The following is a 20,492-nucleotide window of genomic DNA, read 5'->3' on the forward strand; positions in this document are numbered from 1 at the left end:
GCCAAGGGCAGATGATTCACAGGTGTGGAGGCAAGGAATTGGGAAACTGGAAGATAGGGTGTGTGTGTGTGTGTGTGTGTGTGTGTGTGTGTGTGTGTGGTGTATCATGGAAATGATGTGGCATGTGGGAGCCCTGGACAGGAGCTCTACACACTGTGTCATTTTCTTACAGGACCAGCTTATGCCTGTAGGTCTGCTCGTATCAAAGAGCCTAGAGGGTCCTTCTGTTTCTCCAATCCAGGCCCTTCACCTGTCCCCTACATCAATATACAGAATCGCACAGTGGATGCGCTGCAGATTGAATGGGCGCCGCCCAAGGACCCTCACGCCAGCTTCTATAGATACAAGGTCTGCTTGCCGGGGTGGTGCAACACCTCCGGAAACTTGCTTTGGGTGCACAACCTGACACCAGGCAAAACGTACAATGTTGAGGTCTTTGCCGTTTCTGCCAACAACATCTCCAGCATCGGGAGCACCATACAGGCCACCACAGGTAGGCTGAGGCCAGGGGAGAAAGGGAAGCAGCAGCCAGGACCCTGAGAACTTTCTCCTGCCCCTAGTAGATTGAGTCACATAGAAAACACTCCCAAGCTCCCGTATCAGCACCACAGACCTCAGCTAGCATGCAGTGCCTTGTGGAGCAGGGAGGGAAAACCTGTAGCCCCTCAAGACTCCAACTCCCATCAGCACGAGCACATCATCCTATACCCTCCAACATTCATCCAATGAAAATAGGGATGTCCTATTTGTGGGATGTAAACACAGGAGCAGTCAATGACAACATTCCTAGAGTGTACATGTTAGAACATGGGGAGGGATGTCTGTCCAGCAAGCAGGTAAACTTCCTGGGGACGGACTTCCTCCGCATGTGACCAGAGGTGGGTGTGGCCTCACCTGTGCAGGTAATGATAAAAGCACAGGGCAGGCAGCCACTCTCTCTCTTGCCTCTTGCCTCTCTGCCATCTTCATCTTCTGAAGGAGCAACATGCCCTCTTGGCTCCCAGCCAAGAGAGGACAGTAATATCTTGCTACAAGATAGATTCTAAGTGTATGTAACCTTTTTAAGCCTGCCTACCTTCTGGGATCATATTGTGAACAGAACGTGAGTAAACTCTTTTATACTTTTATAAAGACTGTGTCGTGTCTTGTATTTTAAGAGGGAACAAAGGGGAAATTACCAGAGTAATTATTATAGAGGTTCTAGCGAACCTGTGCAAGCGTTACCGTTGCGTACTTAAAGGGGAATGTCTATAAACTCTGCTGATATTTTGGGAACTTGTTAGTACAAGTTGGATAAGGATATAATTAGTCAATATATCCTCTCCTGCACCCCAGAACATTCCCACACTATTCCATTATTATTATTATTATTATTATTATTATTATTATTATTATTAATACCGCACCCATCTGACTGGGTTGCCTCAGCCACTCTGGGTGGCTTCCAACTTATATGAAAGCTTAATTAAACATTTTTCTTTTTTTAAAAAAACTTCCGTATAGAGGGGTGCCTTCAGGTGTCTTCTAAAGGTTGTATAGTTACTTATCTCCTTGGCTTGGAGGTCGCATAACTCCATTGCCCTCCAACACCTCTCCAATGAAAACAGGGACGTCTTAAGGAAATGCGGGATATTCTGGGATCAAATCAGAAACTGGGACAGCTTCTGTTAATCCTGGAAAATGGGGATACTTGGAGGATGTGTCATCAGGACCAGCTCCAGGCCTGAGGGGGATTTGTGGGCCCCTTAACTCTCTAATTTCCCACAGCAACGCTATGTCAGAGTCACAGTGGGGAATTAAAATGGCCGCTGTTCAAATTTCCCACCACAACAATAGGAAGTTGCGGGAACGCTAGACAGCTGCTCCCAGACCCAGTCATTCAGTGGTCAGAGCACTAGTCAAAGGGACAGGAATCAGGATTGAGCCCAGCCGGGGCGCCAGAGCCCTAGCAGCTACCTGAGGGTGCCCCCATTTTGAGACGAGGCGTGAGTATGGTGGGCTTTGGCTTGGAGGGATGGGCTGCTCAGATTAAGGACACTGGGCTTCCAACATCTGCAAGGCCAGCAGGGGTTGTTGTGGTGTGTTAAGTGAGCCTGCTCTTTCCCTCAGCTCCAAATGCTCCCGAGAATATAAGCGTGTCGCAGTGCGAGACCAACAGCATCCCTGTTTCCTGGGATCGGCCCAAAGACCTCAATGCCGCACACTATTCGTACAGCGTGAGCTGGTGTGGCGGAAAAAACGCAAACCTGTCGGGGAATGAATTGGTTGGAGTCGATTGCCTCAGCTACAACATCACACAACTCCTGCCAGGGATCCTGTACTCAGTGAAGCTGGCCTCTGAGATCGGCAGGGTTAAGAGCAAAGAAGCCAGCAAATGGGCTCTGACATGTGAGTGCAGCTGTCATGGTCTGGCGGAGGGGGGGGGGCAATATGGCTTGGACTTTGGGCAGTGTGGTGTAGTGGTTGGAGGCTTGGACTAGGGGTGGGGAGAACCAGGTTCAGATCTCCACTCAGCCATGAAACTCACTGGGAGATGTTGAGCTAGTCATGGTCACTCCACCTAGCTTTACCTTTCAGGCAAGGGTGGATCAGCTCAGTTGCTTAGAGCCTAGTGCTGATAAGGCCAAGGTTGCAGGTTCGATCCCTGTAAGGGACAGCTGCATATTCCTGCATTGCAAGGGGTGGGACTAGATGACCCTCAGGGTCCCTTCCAACTCTACAATTCTGTGATCTGCTATGAAAATGAAGCTTAAGCTTCAGGGCCCCTAATCCCAGAGGCGCCCCAGAAGCGACTTTAGTTCACAGTGCTTAAAACTTTTTTGGGTCTAGAACATCCAGTTTGAGTTGTATGACTCAATTTGATTAATTTTTTTGGTGAATATATTTCAACAATCCCAAAGATTGAGAGTTGGTAGCACAGATGTTGTGAAGGTGTGGCCATCTGTCGTGGAACAACCCCATTGAAGAGGATAACAGTGGTTACCTAGACGTTGTTGTGAAGGGGCCCCCATGACAGTTCAGTCCGCCATGGCTTACAAGGTTGTTGTCAGTGCTTTTTTTCTTAAAATTTTTAAGAAATTCTACACTTAGTGTAGAAGCAGCTGGAGAAAAGAAGTCCCAGATCCACAGAGAGGAGAGTGGCATTTTATGAGCTCACATTAAGGGAGAAGCTGCGTCTAGTGTTTGAAAGACACCTCTGTAAATGAGGGGGGTGGCTGCTGTTGGGCAATGTCTTTATAAGGACCAACCCAAATGTCAGAAAACAGTGTAAGTTTTTGAGTTCAACAGAACTCTTCATCAGGCTGGATGAATCAGGGGTGGCATTGCCTAACTGTGGGTGGGTGGGGGGCAGTTCTCCCCTCTTGTAGACTAGCACAACAACCTCTGCTTTCTTTGTGACTTGGCTCTCCTGACAAATCTTGCCTCCTCCTTTCAGGCCCCTTGCCCCCTACAGATTTCAGGGTCCGCAATAGCAGCCAGACAGAAATTGAATTATCCTGGAGGAAGCCGAGCTCAGCTTTCAGCAGCTTTCTGCTCCGGTGGAAGAACCTGAACGAGTCCAACGACAAAGAAATGCGTCTTGGCACTTCCACGGAGATGACATTGAGAGGTCTCACTCCAAGCTCCAACTACACCTTCACTTTGCTGAGCGTAGCAGAAGGAGAAAACAAGACCGCGTACAGCGTTGGCATTCTGCAAGAAGGGGCTACAAGTACTTACAGTTTTCTTTGGGGGGGGGCAGAAAATGGGGTGGTCCCATCCTCTCTCAAAAGGGAGGCTTGGCATGCAAGAAAGCATCGACTTTCATGGCAGGAGTTCCACAGGCAGCGAGGGTCAAGGGGGAGCTACACACACACACACACACACACACACACACACACTGAAGTGATTCAGTGGCCTATGCTACAAATTAGTAGAGGGAAGGTCTAACCCAGCCACACACAGATGTTGAGCCTCACCGCCCCCTCCCCCCCATCCCCGATTGCTTGTTGCTGAATCAGGCTATTGGTCCATCTTACCCAATAATGTTGGCTGGTGCTCACTAGTGGGCAGAAGGCAGGGAGCCCAACACCAGGGGGTGCCAGAGAGGAGGTGGAGGGTTTGCCGAGGGGGACCAAACTAGGATTCATTGCCTCTACCTCTCACTGGCTCTCTGGCTTCCGCCTCTGCTTCTGCTTCTGGACCTGCCACTATTCCTCTGCATCCAACCAGTCCGTGACATACATTTCCTAGAGCAGTTTAGCAATCACTACTTCCATCCAGTGGTGTGAATGTCGCCTGATATCAGGCTTCGGGGAATAGGACCCCCAGGATCAAAAGAAAGAGCGCCTTACCAATTAGTTTCTTTAATAATCACACTGAGAGACAAAGGAATGCATATCTCTCTAAAAATATGGCCGTGCTCCCAGTAAGGATTCACTCCTTCCGTCCCCATTAATCAATGTCACTCATATGTCGGTTAATCTGAGCTTGTTGCCAATGAGCTCTCTGTTCTATCACTCTCAAATCCCATCTAGTCTTAGGCGAAGGGGGGGGGCAGGAATGTTTTCCAAGGACACTGAATCGGCCAGCTCTCTCTCTCTCCTGGTGTTTCCTCTTCTAGTTGTGCCTCACCCAGTGTTTCCCAGCTTTCCCCCTCTGGACCATGCCCCTCTGCCAACCACTGTTCTAAATCTATGCTGTCCTCCTGCCCATGGGAAGGTTCAAGAGAAGGGCATCCAGTCCCTGACACCTGAAGTAGAGGAAGCTAACAGGCACTGCCATCCCCTAGACTGGTGGTAAACAGGTGATTCATTCCTTGACGTTTGGATCTGCTGCCCCTGTAGATCCTGCTGCCCAGGTTCAGCATAATAGCATCAACAACAATCATCATCCTATATTTAAATGGGTACCTTCTGAGAAGATCCATAAAAAAGCAACTGTACCAAAAAGAATTACTGTGAAAATATGAAATATTCAAGGGAGGCGGCTCACCAGCCTTTATCCTTGCCCAGGGCACCATATTATCAAAGTCTGCCCCTGCCAAGGTGGTTACCTCATTTTGTCTCATGGGTGGCCTGCCCTGTCTTTGGCAGATGTGGCCTGGGAAACCTAGCCAGATGGGCGGGGTATAAAGAATAGAATTGGAAACTTCATCCATTTCCTATTGAGGTCCTATTGAAAAAAGGATGGGACTCACATGTTTGTGGGCATGCAATATATATATACATATATATTTGCTTTCGTAGATTTTCACGGGTACAGGAATGCAGGTTTTGGTGTCCTCGGGTGTCTTCCCGTGTAAAAGTTGGGGTGTCTAGGCGACGTTTCGACGAGGTCTCACTCGTCATCTTCAGGCTGGTGCTTTCGGCTTCTTGTTACTGGAACAGAGCAGGATCTCAGTGTTTGAGTTCCTATAAATACTGTAGAGGGGGTGTGGTGTATAGCCTCCAATGTTCATTGGAGGCTATACACCACACCCCCTCTACAGTATTTATAGGAACTCAAACACTGAGATCCTGCTCTGTTCCAGTAACAAGAAGCCGAAAGCACCAGCCTGAAGATGACGAGTGAGACCTCGTCGAAACGTCGCCTAGACACCCCAACTTTTACACGGGAAGACACCCGAGGACACCAAAACCTGCATACATATATATATATATATATGTACAGTGGTGCCTCGCAAGACGAAAAGAATCCGTTCCGCAATTCTCTTCGTCTAGTGGTTTTTTCGTCTTGCGAAGCAAGCCCATTGACGGCTTAGCGGCTTAGCGCTATTAGCGGTTTAGCGGCTTTTAGCGGATAAGCGGATAAGCGGATAAGCGGATAAGCGGCTTAGAAAAAGGGGGAAAGGGGGGGGGGAGTCGAAAAAACTCGCAAGACATTTCGTCTTGCGAAGCAAGCCCATAGGGAAATTTGTTTTGCGAAGCGCCTCCAAAACGGAAAACCCTTTCGTCTAGCGGGTTTTTCGTCTTGCGAGGCGTTTGTCTTGCGGGGCACCACTGTATATATATATGTGTGTGTGTATATATATATATATATATATATGTGTGTGTGTGTGTGTGTGTGTGTGTGTGTGTGTGTGTATATATATATATATATATATATCTCCACAGTACTCTCTGCTTCCCACCTGCACAGAGCCAGACCACGTGAATAATTTGAAGTGTGATTCCTCCATGTGGGGCGACCGTCTGGTATTGTCCTGGACGTGCCCAGCCAGCAAGATCAGTAAATTGCAGGTCTGCCTGTCAGACCAGCTTGTCCAGGAATGGACCATCTGCAAAGAGGAGACGGAGATTGACAACCTGCAACCCGCCTGGAGCTACTTGGTCCAAGTGCAGACGTTCTGGTATGAGCAGGAGGCAGCGTCCGCCCAGAAGATGTGCACCACCAGCAACGCAGGTGAGACACATCTGGGCAAGCCTTTCAGTGGCCGGGCTGGGGGTGAAGCGTGCTGTTTAAAAATGCTTCTCTTTCTGAATGACGGCACCCTTGGCGAACAAGGAACCAAACAATTAAACCTCTGTGTTGCAAACAATTGTCAGTAATATCCAAGGCAACACGATGACCAAGTACAACAATGCAGTATCGATATAAACTCTTTATAAAATCTATACAGAACATTGAACAATATGAAATATATGAAACTCTCTGAAAAACCAAATAAACAGAAATCTTATAAATCTCTGAAAGTCCCAAAATGTGCACTCTTGGTGGATTCTCTTGAAAACATAGAACCATTGCATTGTTGTACTTGGTCATCGTGTTGCCTTGGATATTACTGACCCTTGGCGAACAGGCACAGAGCACCCTGGGGTGAGGGGTCTGGGCTGTTCTGTGCAAAATGCATGAAAAGACTTGGGAGGGTTCAAAGCCGTCTTAACACCAGGGACTGGCGGCTTGCCTAGTCTGGCATTGTCAGGGTTCCGGATGCTGTGGACTCCAGTTCCCATCAGCCCCAGCAGTCACTACCAGCCACAGAAGTGATGATGCTCTGTCCCTGTGGCCAGAGGCAGCAATGCTCCTGAATCCCAGTTGCTTGAAAGCCCCACAGGAGGGGAGGCTGTTCTTGTGCTCAGATTCTGCTTGCAGGTTCCCCCAGCCACCTGGCTGGCCCCTGTGAGAATGGGGCGGTGGACTAGATTGGCCAACAGCATCAGTCCTACCAGCAGAGCCTTTTCCGGGTCTCAGCCAGAGGTCTGTCCCATTGCCTGCGACTTTATCCTTTTAAAATAATACAGTGGTACCTTGGGTTAAGAACTTAATACGTTCTGGAGGTCTGTTTTTAACCTGAAACTGTTCTTAACCTGAAGCACCACTTTAGCTAATGAGGCCTCCTGCTGCCGCCGCACGATTTCTGTTCTCATCCTGAAGCAAAGTTCTTAACCCAAGGTACTATTTCTGGGTTAGCGGAGTCTGTAACCTGAAACATCTGTAACCCGAGGTACCACTGTATAGGAGTTACCAGGGATTGAACCTGGGGAGTTCTGCATGCCAAGCAGGTGCTCAGCAGACCACTAAACTGTGCTCCCTTCCTTTTCTGTTCACCTTCCTTCATTTATACTCTGCTTAAAGGTAAAGGTAAAGGAACCCCTGACCATTAGGTCCAGTCGTGGCTGACTCTGGGGTTGCGGCGCTCATCTCACTTTATTGGCCGAGGGATCCGGCGTACAGCTTCCGGGTTATGTGGCCAGCATGACTAAGCCGCTTCTGGCGAACCAGAGCAGCGCACGGAAACGCCGTTTACCTTCCCGCCGGAGCGGTACCTATTTATCTACTTGCACTTTGAGGTGCTTTCGAACTGCTAGATTGGCAGGAGCAGGGACCGAGCAACGGGAGCTCACCCCATCGTGGGGGTTCGAACCGCTGACCTTCTGAGCAGCAAGTCCTAGGCTCTGTGGTTTAACCCACAGCGCCACCTGCATCCCTTTTATACTCTGCTTAGAATCATAGCTTTTAAGAGTGAGAAGGGACCACGGAGTAACCGATTCCTGCACTGGTCACTTCCAACTCTACAATTCTCTGATTCTATGAACGCAGGAAGGACCACGAATTTCCCATCCCCGACTTAGACATGCACACAGACTTAGTAGCAGCATTTTCTTTCTTTGTCTTTAGGGGTCATCCTTGAAACTCTGCTCCCTGTGCTGCTTTTCTCAGGCCTCCTCAGCCTGCTGCTGTTCTATTTCTGGAGGAAAAGGTGAGCAAGCTCAGTATCGCAGGCTTCTGCTGCACAGCATTATTGACCCCAGCAGGGAGCGGGGGGAGCATCAGGGCGCCGTAACCTGAATCTGGAGGCACATAGGAAAAGAAAACAAGCTGCGTTTATTGGCTTGTATTTTCCCCTGACGCATTTCCTCTGCAGGGATGGGGGGCAAAGGGCCAGGCAGTGCACTGAAGTCTTCTGTCCAGCTACAAAAAGTCATAAGAGAACAAGAACAGCCCTCCTGGATCCGGCCAGTGGCCCATCTAGTCCAGCATCCTGTTCCCACTGTAATGAACAAAAATCTGCCCTTATTTCCTTATGGGGGACACAAGAGCCCTTATAGAGTCCTTTGTAGGTTCCCTATTGGTAGGAGAAAATAACGGAGGCCAGCCAGAGAATATTGAGAAGCAAAGCAGCTCGTAAGCCTGATCTTTATTAAAGCTGTTGCAACAGGGTGCTCCCCTCACACGCAGGAGGACGGAGGAGGACCAAGAACAAAGGTGTGCCTGCCCTTATATAGACATTTTTAATTCCCTGCCCTGGAGCCCAAGACCACCCCTCCATACGTCATGCATACATCACAGAAGGGGTGTAACCCAAGACCACCCCCACCCAAACATCATACCTACATCACAGAAAAGGTGGTCTGCAACAGAAATTTGAACGTTGTTGTTTTTCCTGTCTGCCAGGTTATCTGATAACGCCTTATCTGATTGCCTTTCCTGGTAGTCTGGCCATTCCTTTGAGATGGTGATTTCTCAATTCCTGAGACAATGGGAAGGTTCCCTCACCCCCTCCCTCCTTGCAGAGAGAACATTTGGTTAGTTTGGGAGTCAAAATGGTTTCAGGACGGTCTTCCTGTGCTGCTCCAGACATGTGGTCCACTTATCTATGTACGTGCTTGGTTGGTACATTCATGAACATATATATATCCTTAATTTTTTTATTTCAGCCCAGTGGCCAACCAAATGCCTATGGGAACCAATAAGCAGGACCCAAGCACAAGAGCTCTCTCCCCTCCTGGTATTCAGAAGTCTCCAGCAGTGGAGGCAAAGCGTTGCTGTCATGTATATAGGAACCATGTTAGCCCCGTCCTCCAAGAGTTAGTCCAATCCTCTTTTAAAGTTGACCATTTTGGTGGTCATCACTTCCTCCTGTGGCAGGGAGTTCCATAGTCTGCCTGTGCCCTGCATGAAGAAGTACTTTTCTTTTATATGTCCTGAATCTTCCAACATTCAGCTTCCTTGGATGGTCACGAGTTCTAGTGTCATGAGAGAGGAGACAAATTTCTCTCTGTGTGGATTTCTTGGGCGACGCAGTAATTTCCAAATTACACAGCTCTGCTTATGGACTGGCACAAAGGGCCTTTGGTCTAGTGCCATGGCTCCCCCAGTGGGAGGTTCGGGTACCCCAGGCTTCAATTCTATAGTGCCCTGTCAGGCGTTCTGATTAGAGATTATTATTTTTGGAGGGGGGGAGACCACTAGGGTCGCCATGTTTTGAAGAACAAAAATGAGGACACTATGACGACTCTCTTTTTAAATACCCCTACTATATGTAGGCTATAGAAGCTGTGATATATTGCTGAGGGGGCCGGGCTGGATTTTGGTTTGATGAGGCCCTAAGCTACTGAAGGTAATGGGGCCCTTTATATGTCCAACTGTCCTTTGTGTGTGTCGCTGTTTTGTGTGTTGAATATATGCTATATGGTAATTTATGGACCCAACAGATATCTAAAGCCTTTTGCACATAACAAAATATGTACATCAGAGGAGCCTACACAACACAAAACACTGTTGCTGTATGTAGGGTTTTTGTTGTTGTTGTTGTTTATCTTACATTTTGGAAATGTACATCCAGGGTTTTTTTTCTTTACATTTTTTGGGGGCCCCCAAGAGAGTGGGGCCCTAAGCTAGAGCTTGTTTAGCTTATACAGTACATAAATCTGGCACTGTGAGCGGGGCAGGAGAAGAGAAGAGGAAAGCAAGTCTTCAACCACCAATCATCTCTATGTCTCATCCAGAAAGTATAGCCAGAGACATTTTGGCAAATTTTACAAAAATCCACCCGGACAGGAATTTTACCCCTGAAAAAGAGGACGTGTCCTGGGAAAAGAGGACAGATGGTAACCTTGCCACTGGCAGACATTGCTTAGTTTTCCGTCTCCTTTGCAGGACGAAGAATGTATTGGAGAAACAGAAAGCAGATATGGGACTGCCTGGGTGAGGATGAAGGGGTATGGGGGTGCATGGACATAGCCAGGATTTATTTTAGGGGGGGCAGGCTTTATGTGGGGAGGGGGCAGAACCGAGTTATCTGCGACACAATTGGTCAGTTAATTATGTATTGCCTGCTTAAACTTTGAGGTTTAAAGAGAGAACTGTTCCATCTTTTCCTCCCCTGAAGAGCCCTGGACTCTGTGCCCGTGTTGGCTTTCCCAGCTTACTGCCACGAGCGCTTCTCCAACAGCGGCTTTGGTTTTGCAGAGGAATACCAGGTACAAGGTTGCCGTGGCGTCTGTAGCTCGGTGGGGAGAGCACCCGCTTTGCACAAGGTCCTGGGTTCGATCTCCAGCGTGGCCAGGCAGGGCTGGGAAAGAAAGGCTCTTGTCCCAAGCCCTGAAGAGCTGCTGCCAGCCAGTGTAGACATTATTGAGCTAGGTGGACCAGTGGTCTGATTGAGTATAAGCCATTTACATTCCTATGATATGCTTATTTAAAATTAAATCGCAGTGAAAATACTCTGCCATCCTTGTTTTAGATTGAAAAGGGTATTCCAGAAATTAAGAATAAAGCCCATTTTTGTATTTCTATTATTTTTATTGAATCTATTTGTTGATTTGCTTCAAGAAGATCTTTAAAAACTGAATATAAATCCCAGCTTTCATAACAAACATTACTCTTGTGTGTCCTTTCCCTCTTGTTTCTTTTACTAATTAAATGAGAGCTGTTGCCAGATATAAGAGATCCCGGACCCTATTCAGCCACTCTTTTAAATATTTCAGCCGTCGTTCTGTTTTAAATACTTTACATATCCACTATTTAAATACTTTAAATATCCACTGTTTTAAATACTTCAGCTGCATTCTTTTTTGTCAGAATTTTTATATACTGCTTATATACATTTTGAGAAACAGAGAAGAACCTTTGGGTTCGTGCTTTGCTGAAGGAGTCGCCTTGTTTCATAGCTCTTCGCCTCTTGTTTCACCATTTCTATTTTCCTTGCCCCCACAACAGCAGCTGCAGGACGTGGGGACAGGACAGCCCCAGAGCGTGGCAGAGCGGCCTGAAAATCAAGTCAAGAATCGCTACAGCAACGTTCTGCCATGTCAGTTTCGTTCCCCCTGCCCTGTTTTTTCCTTTGTTGGTTGCGCTTAGCAAAAGGAGTCTGCTTTAATTTTGAACATCTCACTACGGAGCGGTGGTTTCAGATATAACCTCAAAAGACCAGAGATTCAAGCAGGAGGAGGCGGGAGGGGCCTGTCATTGGTGCTTGAGAGTCACCTGACCCTTGACCCAGAATTCTTGGGTAAGGCAGGCTTTGGCTCAGATCAGTGAACTTATTTGGAAAACTTCTAAACTCATTCCCCACTACTTCAGATAATGTTTTCTGGCAATGGGAGGGATGCTCATTGACCCTTGAGGGCTGGATTTCTTCCTGCGTCTGCCACTTTCTGACCCCCATTTGATATAAAAATTATTTGACATACATAGTCCCCCCCCCATTTTTTCCTTCACAACAACCCTGTGAGGTAGGCTAGGCCCAGAGAAAGGGAGCTTTTTGACGGAGTGGGGATTTGAACCCTAGTCTGACACTCTGACCACCACACCACTCTGCCTCTGCTGCTCAACCTTATTCCTGCCACTTTTCAGTTATGTAAATCCATATTTACTGCTTTACTTAAAGTTTTATCCATTTTTCAGCTCACCCTCTCTGCTTTTACATTTAACCCCTTTGGTTCCTTCTCTGCAGATGACCACTCGCGAGTTCAGCTCACCATCAAATCCGGAGACCCCAACTCAGATTACATCAATGCAAGCTACATGCCTGTGAGTCTCACCCCGGCTGCATTTTTGTGTGAGATGTGGTTTGGGACCCTTTGTGATTCACCCTTGACAAAAACTGTATAACTTAAGTTAAGCTTGGCATAGATTTGGGATTCAACTTTAGCACGGTATATCTCAGCCCCCAATATATAATGCCAACTAGTCTCCAGTTTTCTCCCAGGGTTCATTAACCTCCCATTAATGAGCAACACTCTCATGGTTAGAGAGAGTCTGCTTTGACTTTGCACATCTCACTACAGAGTGACTTTGAGTACACTTATTCTCACTTTTCGTAGCTTGCTTTTAGACAAGCAATGGAAACTTTTTTTTATTTCAACTAGCTTTTGTAGGTTGCCATCCTTGTTTTGGCTCACTGCTTTCTCTGTCATTTTAAGAGCTGGTTTCATTTTTTAATGACACGTTATTGCTGTTATGCTAGGGGCTGCACACTTGCTTTCTTTGCCAGCCAGTCCCATCTACTCCCACCCAACCCCAACCACCCTTTGCCAAAGCCACCCAGCACCCACTTTCACCAAAAACAGCACCCCCTCCTCTCCTAAAGCTCACCAAACCTCTGCGTCCTGCCTGAGCTGCCCGTTCACTTGTCAGGGCTGTCTACCTGCCTGTCTCTGGTTCTGCTTCTGGTTCTCTCCTCTTCACCCTCTGACATTGCTGTGAAGCCCAACAACTCTGGGAACCCAGTTTCTCTTGTCTGTGGCAAAGCAAAGTGCAGCGTGCCGACATTCTTGAATTGTTATTATATGTACAGATACTGCTTTATTTTTGGTTAGCAGCCACCAAAAATCTGGGCAACACTTCTATTAGAACAGGTGAGGGCAGACTGAGCAGGAGCTGGACGGGGTGGTGTCCCCGCGTATGTGATAACTGGTGAATATTAATGGCATGTGAATGTGTGTGTGTGAACCACAGCCACCGTTGAAATGTGGCCTCCTTCAGTTTTCCACCACATAAAGTGGCTCCCAGTCTAAACAAGTTTTGCCACTCTTCGTTGTGATTTCCCATTGATTCCGTACTAAGGCAAAGCTCTCTCTCTCTTTCCTTCCTCATTACTCACTCCAGGGCTTTGAGAGGGAAAAGGAGTTCATAGCAGCCCAAGGCCCACTGCCTGGGACACTGTACGACTTCTGGCGCATGATATGGGAGCAGCAGATCGTGACCGTGGTCATGCTCACTAACTGCGCCGAGAACGGACGGGTGAGAATTGTGCCTTTGGCTGGGAGTCAGGAAACCGCTTGAACAATGTTCTGCCTCTTGGGGGGTGCCCATTGGGGGATGTGGGTGGCGCTGTGGTGTAAAACACTGAGCCTCTTGGGCTTGCCGATCAGAAGGTTGGCAGTTCGAATCCCCACAATGGGGTGAGCTCCCATTGCTCTGTCCCAGCTCCTGCCAACCTAGCAGTTTGAAAGCACACCAGTGCAAGTAGAGAAATAGGTACCGCTGTGGCGGGAAGGTAGACAGCGTTTCCGTGCGCTCTGGTTTCTGTCACGGTGTCCCGTTGCGCCAGAAGCGGTTTAGTCATGCTGGCCACATGATCCAGAAAACTGTCTGTGGACAAACACCGGCTCCCTTGGCGTGAAAGCAAGATGAGCGCCGCACCCCATAGACGCCTTTGACTGGACTTAACCGTCCAGGGGTCCTTTACCTTTTATGTTTACTTGCCCATTCAAAAGGGGCAAGCCATCTAGGGCTGTACAAAATATTATCTACTTTGGGGGGTGGTGTTCAAAACTAGTTTTTTCAGTGGGATAGAAATCCCCCCTCCCCAATACCTGTGAGATTGATCACTGCTTCTTCTTCCTTAATCCTCTTCAGTGCCATCGTTTCCCCTGTTTCCTTTCTCCATTATGAATAGTTGCATGCGTGTTCCCACCCCTTCAGGATGAGGCCATGATGCTAAGCAGCCAATTTGATGGTAGGTTGTCGTTTGAGGGCAACTTACACAAATAAGCAAACCTTTTTTTTCTCCTCCCTAGAAGTGATGGACATTTTTCTATGTTTGTAAAAGGCAGCAGATAGTATCAGGCAGGGAGCAGAAGTGTGGAGCGCATTCCAAAGAGCTTGCGACTCCCCAGCTGCTGTGAGGAGGGTATAGATGTAGACCTGGTCTTCAGAGCCCTTGATCTGCAGCAGCCCAACCAAAACCTGACCAAAGTTTGACAGTTGCTCCGCTCTTCCGCAAGGCCAGTCCTTCCACTAACGTTCTTGGCTCTCCCCTTGCCTCTTCCTCAACCTTCTTCTGGTCAGGTGAAATGTGAACGCTACTGGCCTCTGGACTACACACCCTGCACCTACGACAACATCACAGTGTCCGTCGTCACAGAGACAATCCTCCCCGATTGGACCATCCGGGATTTCACTATCAAGCAGGTGACGGAGTGGGGATCAGGACCGCCTCCCCCGGCGTTCCATCCAAATGGTTTCTGCCAGAATAACTGCCCTGTGAAGCGATATTTATCCAATTGCTTTATCATTGCAACACAGGCTGTTGCCAATTCCGCAGTCTCTTTTCTGCAGCTTTTGACACCTGAGTGGTAGATTTTTGAGACCCACTCTGTTCTTATTTTCTTAGTTTTCTGATCTTTAGCGTTGTATTTTAAATTGCTGGGGCGCATCCTGGGACCTTAGGGTGAAGATTGGGAAGTGAATCAAATTGTTATTGTTTAATAATAACGATGATGACGATAAATAATAATGGTGATGATAATCGTGACAATAATAATGGCACTGGTTGTCATAATTTTAATTAAAGATATCCCTTTAAAAATTATACTAATGAAATAATCAATCCTTCTAATTGTGAACTCAACAAAATAAAAGGGAGTCACTGAGAGACAGGGAAGTAATTAGTGGCGGAGCTTCAAGAGCAGGTAGGGGTGTGGGGCGTGTCCCAGGGGCATGGCGCAAAGCCCACAGGGGCATGGGGTGCCACCTGCAGGGGCATGGTGCCCAGCGCGCGGGGGGGGCAGCAGCAATGGCACCCCACTGGGATTGTGCCGCTGGGGATGGTGCGCTCTCCCCACACCCCTGTTCCTCTGCCAGTGGAAGTAATCCCAAGGCATGCATAAGCCAAAAATACCCTTTAAAACACTGGGGGATGAGCAGCCTTATAGAACCTAGCTGAAAGTTGAAAAACAGTAATAATAATAATAATAATAATAATAATAATAATAATAATAATATACCACCCTTCATCCAAAGTTCAGAGGGTAGTTTACAAGATAAAAATACAGGAAAAAGCAGGAAAATGAGGGCACATGGGAGAAGAAGGGGCGTTTGAGCCCCTTGCAAGGAACCCATGGCTGGCTTGCTAGAACCCTGAGTGAGAGCACTGCTATTAGGAAGTGTCACGAGCCACTGGGATGTGTGGACAACTGTTACCTTGTGTGGTGTCTTGTGTGGTACAGGTGGCAGGTTCTGCACCCTCAGGAACCCCAGGCTGATTCTGCCCACCTAGTTGGGCATGTGATGTTTCTGGGCAGGATATGAGAGAGGCTTCCTGATCTTGAGCCACAAGATCTTCCTGAATTCTGTTGTGCAATCCTGTATATTGGGTTGTTTTTTGCCCTGATCCCAGCTTGATCCCAGATCCTGCTTCCTGAAGTTCATCCTCCGGTTGTAGTTTACTCTTCTATCTCAACCGCTGGCTCGTCCCACAGAACCTGATTCCCACCTCCTGGCCCAGCCCTGACAGCGGGAGAAGAAGGTACGCTGCAACATTTTGTTGCAGGTCCCACTTTGTTATCTCAGACACCAAGCTCAAGTGGTTGCGTTTGGGAGCGGAACAGAGCCACTTCAAAATAAACTACAAACACCCTCGGTATACAGAATCATAGAAGTTTGGAAATAAAAACAAACGGAAACTCTTTCCCCCCCCCCCCATCACCACATGGTGTGACAAGGACCTGAGAGCTTCCACGGCTTTCAGGATGTTGAGGTGCCAATTGGAAAGAAACGGAGGTGAAACCCAGGGGTGGTTCTGAAGAAAGTGCTTGAATTGTGTGTGTGTCTCAACAGGTGAACCTATCCGAGGTCCACCTGGCCAGGCATTACCACTACACGTCGTGGCCGGACCATGGGGTGCCCAAAATCACAAGCACCATCCTTCACTTCCGAGACCTCGTGAGGGCCCACATAGAGGAGCACAGAGGTGCTGGGCCAGCTCTGGTACACTGCAGGTAAACCCAAGCGGAGGGGAAGAGAGGATCGGGGCAGGGGACAGCCAGGGAGAAGTGTAACCCACAGGTTCTGTGGACTAAGGCTGCGGAGGGCAGTGGCGTAGCGTGGGGGGTGCAAGGGGTGCCAGCCGCACCGGGCGCAACATTTTTGGGGGCGCACTCGGAGCTCTCTGCCCCTACCTGGTCCTGGCTCACTCTCTCTCTCACAGTGCTGGCTGTGCGAATCTGATCCGAGCTGCCGGGTCGCCGCCCACTGTGGAGGGGGAGGGTGCCAGGCGTGCATTGCGGAGCGGAGAGAGAGCGAGGGAGGGACTATCTGGGGGAGGGAAAATGCAGCGGCCGCCCAGCGCAGAGCTGAGCGCAGGAGAGAACTACATCCGACCAGCCCAGTTTTGGAGGGAAGGTGTTAGTTGCGGCGGAGCCCTGGCGCCCCGGGAGGCTGGCCGGGCCGGTAATGGGGCTGGCCGGTGGCGCCGCTGCCATCCTGCGGACAAAAGGGCTGCCGCCCCCGGCCGAGCCCCCCCCCCCCCCGCGAAACCAGGAGCAGCTCTCTGGTGCTCGAGGGCTTCGCAGGCCCTTCATCTCCCCTCCATTGGCGCCTCAGCCCCCAGCCCTGCCTGCGCGGCTCCTGCGTCTGGGGGCGCGCTCGCGCGGATGGGGTGCCGCTCCCCGCTTGCAAATGGTGCCCGTAAAGTCACATCAGAGACGCCCCCGGGACCCAGTTGCTGCCTTCTTCCCCGCCATGTGATTAAGCCTCGCACTACTTTGTGGCAGTGGTGTAGCGTGGGGGGTGCAGGGGGGGCCGGCCGCACCGGCCGCAACATCTGGGGGTTAGGGTTAGGGGGCGCAAATCCACGGGTTAGGGGGCGCAAATTACTTGCCTTGCCCCGGGTGCTGACAACCCACGCTACGCCACTGGCGGAGGGACCACAAACGGCAGAGCCACTTCAACCCAGAGTGGCTTAACTATCCATAACACCTCTTCCCAGGGAATTCTGGGAATTGTGGCTCTGGGAGGGGAATAGGGAGTCTCCTAGCAACTCCCAGCACCCTTAACGAACTACAGCTCCCAGAATTCTTTGGGGGCAGCCGTGACTCTTTGAAGTGGCATCATAGCGCTATAAATGTGTCGTGGGAATGTGGCCTTGGTTGACACTGTCCTCTCCTTCCCTCTCCCACCTCTCCAGCGCAGGTGTTGGCCGGACGGGGACGTTCATCTCCCTGGACTCCCTGCTGCGCCAAGCCCAGGTCACAGGTGAGCTTGGAGTCTTCTCCTTCGTTCGGAAGCTGAGGATGAACCGTCCGCTCATGATTCAGACTGAGGTGAGAGGCTCGGAATATGTTGTTACGTGAAGCAGATCTGTCTTGAACAAGCAGTTCAAAAGCACACCAATGCAAGTAAATAGATAGGTACCACTGCGGTGGGAAGGTAAACGGTGTTTCCATGCTCTCTGGTTTCCATCACAGTGTCCCGTTGTGCCAGAAGTGGTTTAGTCATGTTGGCCACATGACCTGGAAAGCTGTCCCTTGGCCTGAAAAGTGAGATAAGTGCCGCAACCCCACAGTCATCTTTGACTGGACTTAACCTTTTACCTTTAGTTACTAAACAGCTTCCCTCTGGCTCTCTTTGGAGACTTCAGTTCTCTGTTAAACGACTTAAGAGGAGGCAGGCAAACATCTGCGCCATCCATCACATCTGAAAGAAGGAGCACAGCCCATTGATTGGGGGCCTCTGGCTGACCCCTGTGAGGTCAGGATGTTGGACTAGATGGGCCATGGCCCTCATCCAGCAGGGCTCTTTTTGACATAAGAAGTGCTCAAAGCTGCCCTGACAGAGAGCTGAATCTTCCTGAGCTATATATGTGACAAAGCAAGTTGAAATTCTGTCCTCCTGGCAGTGCTCTAATCCACACACCCTTAACACCTCTTTTCTCTGCAGTCCCAATTCGTCTTTCTTCACCAATGTCTCCTGGACGCCCTCCAGCCTCCTCCTCAGAGTGACAGTGAGAAGACAGAGCACACGGCAGTGTATGAAAACACCTGGGCCCTGCAAGGCTACGAGGTGTCCCGGGTGTGACAGCCTGTCTTCTTTTGTCTTCTTCTCCCGGCAAGCGCCAAGGAGGCCCATGTTCCCAAGGGCCTGAAAACCACAGCAGACTTTGGGATGTGCTTCCCTAGGGAGGGAGACGCTGGTTCCTAGAGGAGATGCAAACTCACTTGGAACCCCTTCCCCAGCCCAGTTTTGACATGATTGTGCCAGCCAGCTGAGGAAGTGATGAGGGGTGTGTGTGTGTGTGTGTGTGTGTGTGTGTGTGTCTCCCTGCCCCCTTCTCTCTTTGTGGGTTGGAAGTTAAATTGCACGCGTTGTATCTGTCGGGAACATACGAAATGGAAATGTGGAGCTTAGGACTGAGAAGCTGAGAGGAGCCTAAATGGACAGATTTGCTCTTGCAGCGACCTGTCCTTTGGCTTTATGGGTGAAAAGCAGGTACAGAATTTTACAAATAAAATGAAATAACCGATCAGCACGCATGTATCTGAGGATACGACTGTGGTAGCTCTTCTGTAGCAGCTTTGGAGGCATATGGTAGCTTCAAGTGTGAGAGAGGGGGTGATTTTTGGTGGGGGAACATAATGGGGGACTGGGACAAGCCCCCCATTTCCTCACTGCACCACTCTAACATCCTATCTCAGGCTTCCCAAGGTAAGGAGAAGTAGAGGAAGAGAATCACACACACAGGATTCAAAGATGTGCTTAATGTCACCTCTGAGTTGACCAGGGGTTAAAGTGGGTGGGGGAGAGCGAAAGAAGACGCATCTAGCAAATGAAATTAGCAGGATCTATCATGAAGAAACTTATAATGAGCTTAATCAAAAGCAGGGAAGCCTCCAGTAGTGTAGAGAGCAAACAGTGGGCGATGACTGGCAACCACTTGTCCTAGCTATAGGAAGTCAAAGCCACTTAGCTCAGTTGGTTAGAGTATGGCGCTGATAATGCCAAGGTTGCCGGTTCAATCCCTGTAAGGGCCAGCTGCATATTCCTGCATTGCGGCGGGGGGGGGGACTAGATGATCCCTGGGGTCCTTTCGAATTCTGTTATTCACCCCAAGAAGAAACGAATTCAACTTTGTCTATAAGTCCACAGCATTGGACTTGAGAGCCAGTGTGGTGTAGGGGTTAGTGTGCCGGACTATGACCAGGGAAACCAGGGTTCAAATCTCCACTCACTGGGTGGCCTTGGGCTGTTCACTGCCTCTCAGCCTAACCTGCCTCACGTGGTTGTTGTGAGGATGAAATGGGGAGGAAGGAAACCATGTACTCCACCTTGAGCTCCTTGGAGGAAAAGCGAAAAATGAATGCAATAAATAAATAAAAGATAAAATTGACTAAACCACAAGCAGATTAAGTGGCCTGCATGTTTGTTGCATATTGACGGTATGGTGATGAAATCCACTGTAGTGTTTACAGGAAGAATCTTTGGTTCAGGAGCCTTTGGTTCAGCCATGAAGCTCACTGGGCCTGCGCCATCTCATGCCCACTGTTTTGTCCAAGCTGAACCTACGTACCTCCCAGGGTTGTTGTGAAGATATATTGAGTAGGGGGGTGGGAATGCCATTCACAAAGTAATGAAACAAAAGCAGAAGGAATTGGAGAGGATTAAATTCTTTCCCTGTTTTCAAAAGATTTCTTGTATCATCCCAGAGAGGCGATTCTCATTTGCCGTAGGAGTGCAGATTCACACAAGCCCTGTGCAGAAATCCCCACAACAACCAGAGCCAAGATGAGGATGGCAACAGCTCCCCCACATGATTTTCAAGGACAGGTCATACAAAGGGTGTTGGTGCAAATTCAGTATGAAAATCCTCAGTAGATAAAACCTCCTCATGGCTTCTGGTATTCCAGATGCCTCGTCTTCTCAAGCTCATGCCTTGAAGCCCTGTCAGTTTCCCTCCCATCACAAATGTCAACAGCCTCTCTCTTCCCGGACTTACAAGTCATTGTTTATACAAATTAGGGCTGTTGCCAAACCGAAGAAATTTTACAAATGGACACCCCACTGAT

At 49.1% G+C, this 20,492-nt stretch overlaps 2 protein-coding genes across 4 annotated transcripts in view; both read left to right on the top strand.

Annotated features, from left to right (window-relative positions):
• Window positions 1-7,400, top strand: part of TMEM86B (transmembrane protein 86B) — a 29,443-nt gene extending 22,043 nt beyond the window's left edge. Inside the window, exon 4 of the transcript XR_014150587.1 lies at window positions 7,224-7,400. The gene's annotated coding sequence lies outside the window, so the exon portion shown is untranslated. The remainder of the gene's footprint in view (window positions 1-7,223) is intronic.
• Window positions 1-20,067, top strand: part of PTPRH (protein tyrosine phosphatase receptor type H) — a 33,718-nt gene extending 13,651 nt beyond the window's left edge. The window contains exons 6-19 of one of the 3 annotated variants that reach the window (XR_014150584.1): window positions 242-493; window positions 2,110-2,388; window positions 3,437-3,712; window positions 6,121-6,384; window positions 8,101-8,182; window positions 10,363-10,410; window positions 10,595-10,685; window positions 11,425-11,515; window positions 12,161-12,237; window positions 13,315-13,449; window positions 14,500-14,622; window positions 16,270-16,430; window positions 17,623-17,753; window positions 18,370-18,497. Coding sequence is in view for 2 of the 3 variants with exons in the window: in XM_081836903.1 (XP_081693029.1) it covers window positions 242-493; window positions 2,110-2,388; window positions 3,437-3,712; window positions 6,121-6,384; window positions 8,101-8,182; window positions 10,363-10,410; window positions 10,595-10,685; window positions 11,425-11,515; window positions 12,161-12,237; window positions 13,315-13,449; window positions 14,500-14,622; window positions 16,270-16,430; window positions 17,618-17,753; window positions 18,370-18,507 (2,153 nt within the window). In the remaining variant the exon portion in view is untranslated. Of the gene's footprint in view, window positions 1-241; window positions 494-2,109; window positions 2,389-3,436; window positions 3,713-6,120; window positions 6,385-8,100; window positions 8,183-10,362; window positions 10,411-10,594; window positions 10,686-11,424; window positions 11,516-12,160; window positions 12,238-13,314; window positions 13,450-14,499; window positions 14,623-16,269; window positions 16,431-17,617; window positions 17,754-18,369 lie in introns of all 3 variants that reach the window. The other 2 variants (XM_081836903.1, XM_081836904.1) reach the window with 2 other exon arrangements.
• The last annotated feature ends 425 nt before the right edge of the window (window positions 20,068-20,492 follow it).

This window comes from Podarcis erhardii (genome assembly GCF_964252035.2).
Source record: "Podarcis erhardii genome assembly, chromosome: 13".
Lineage (NCBI taxonomy): Eukaryota > Metazoa > Chordata > Lepidosauria > Squamata > Lacertidae > Podarcis > Podarcis erhardii.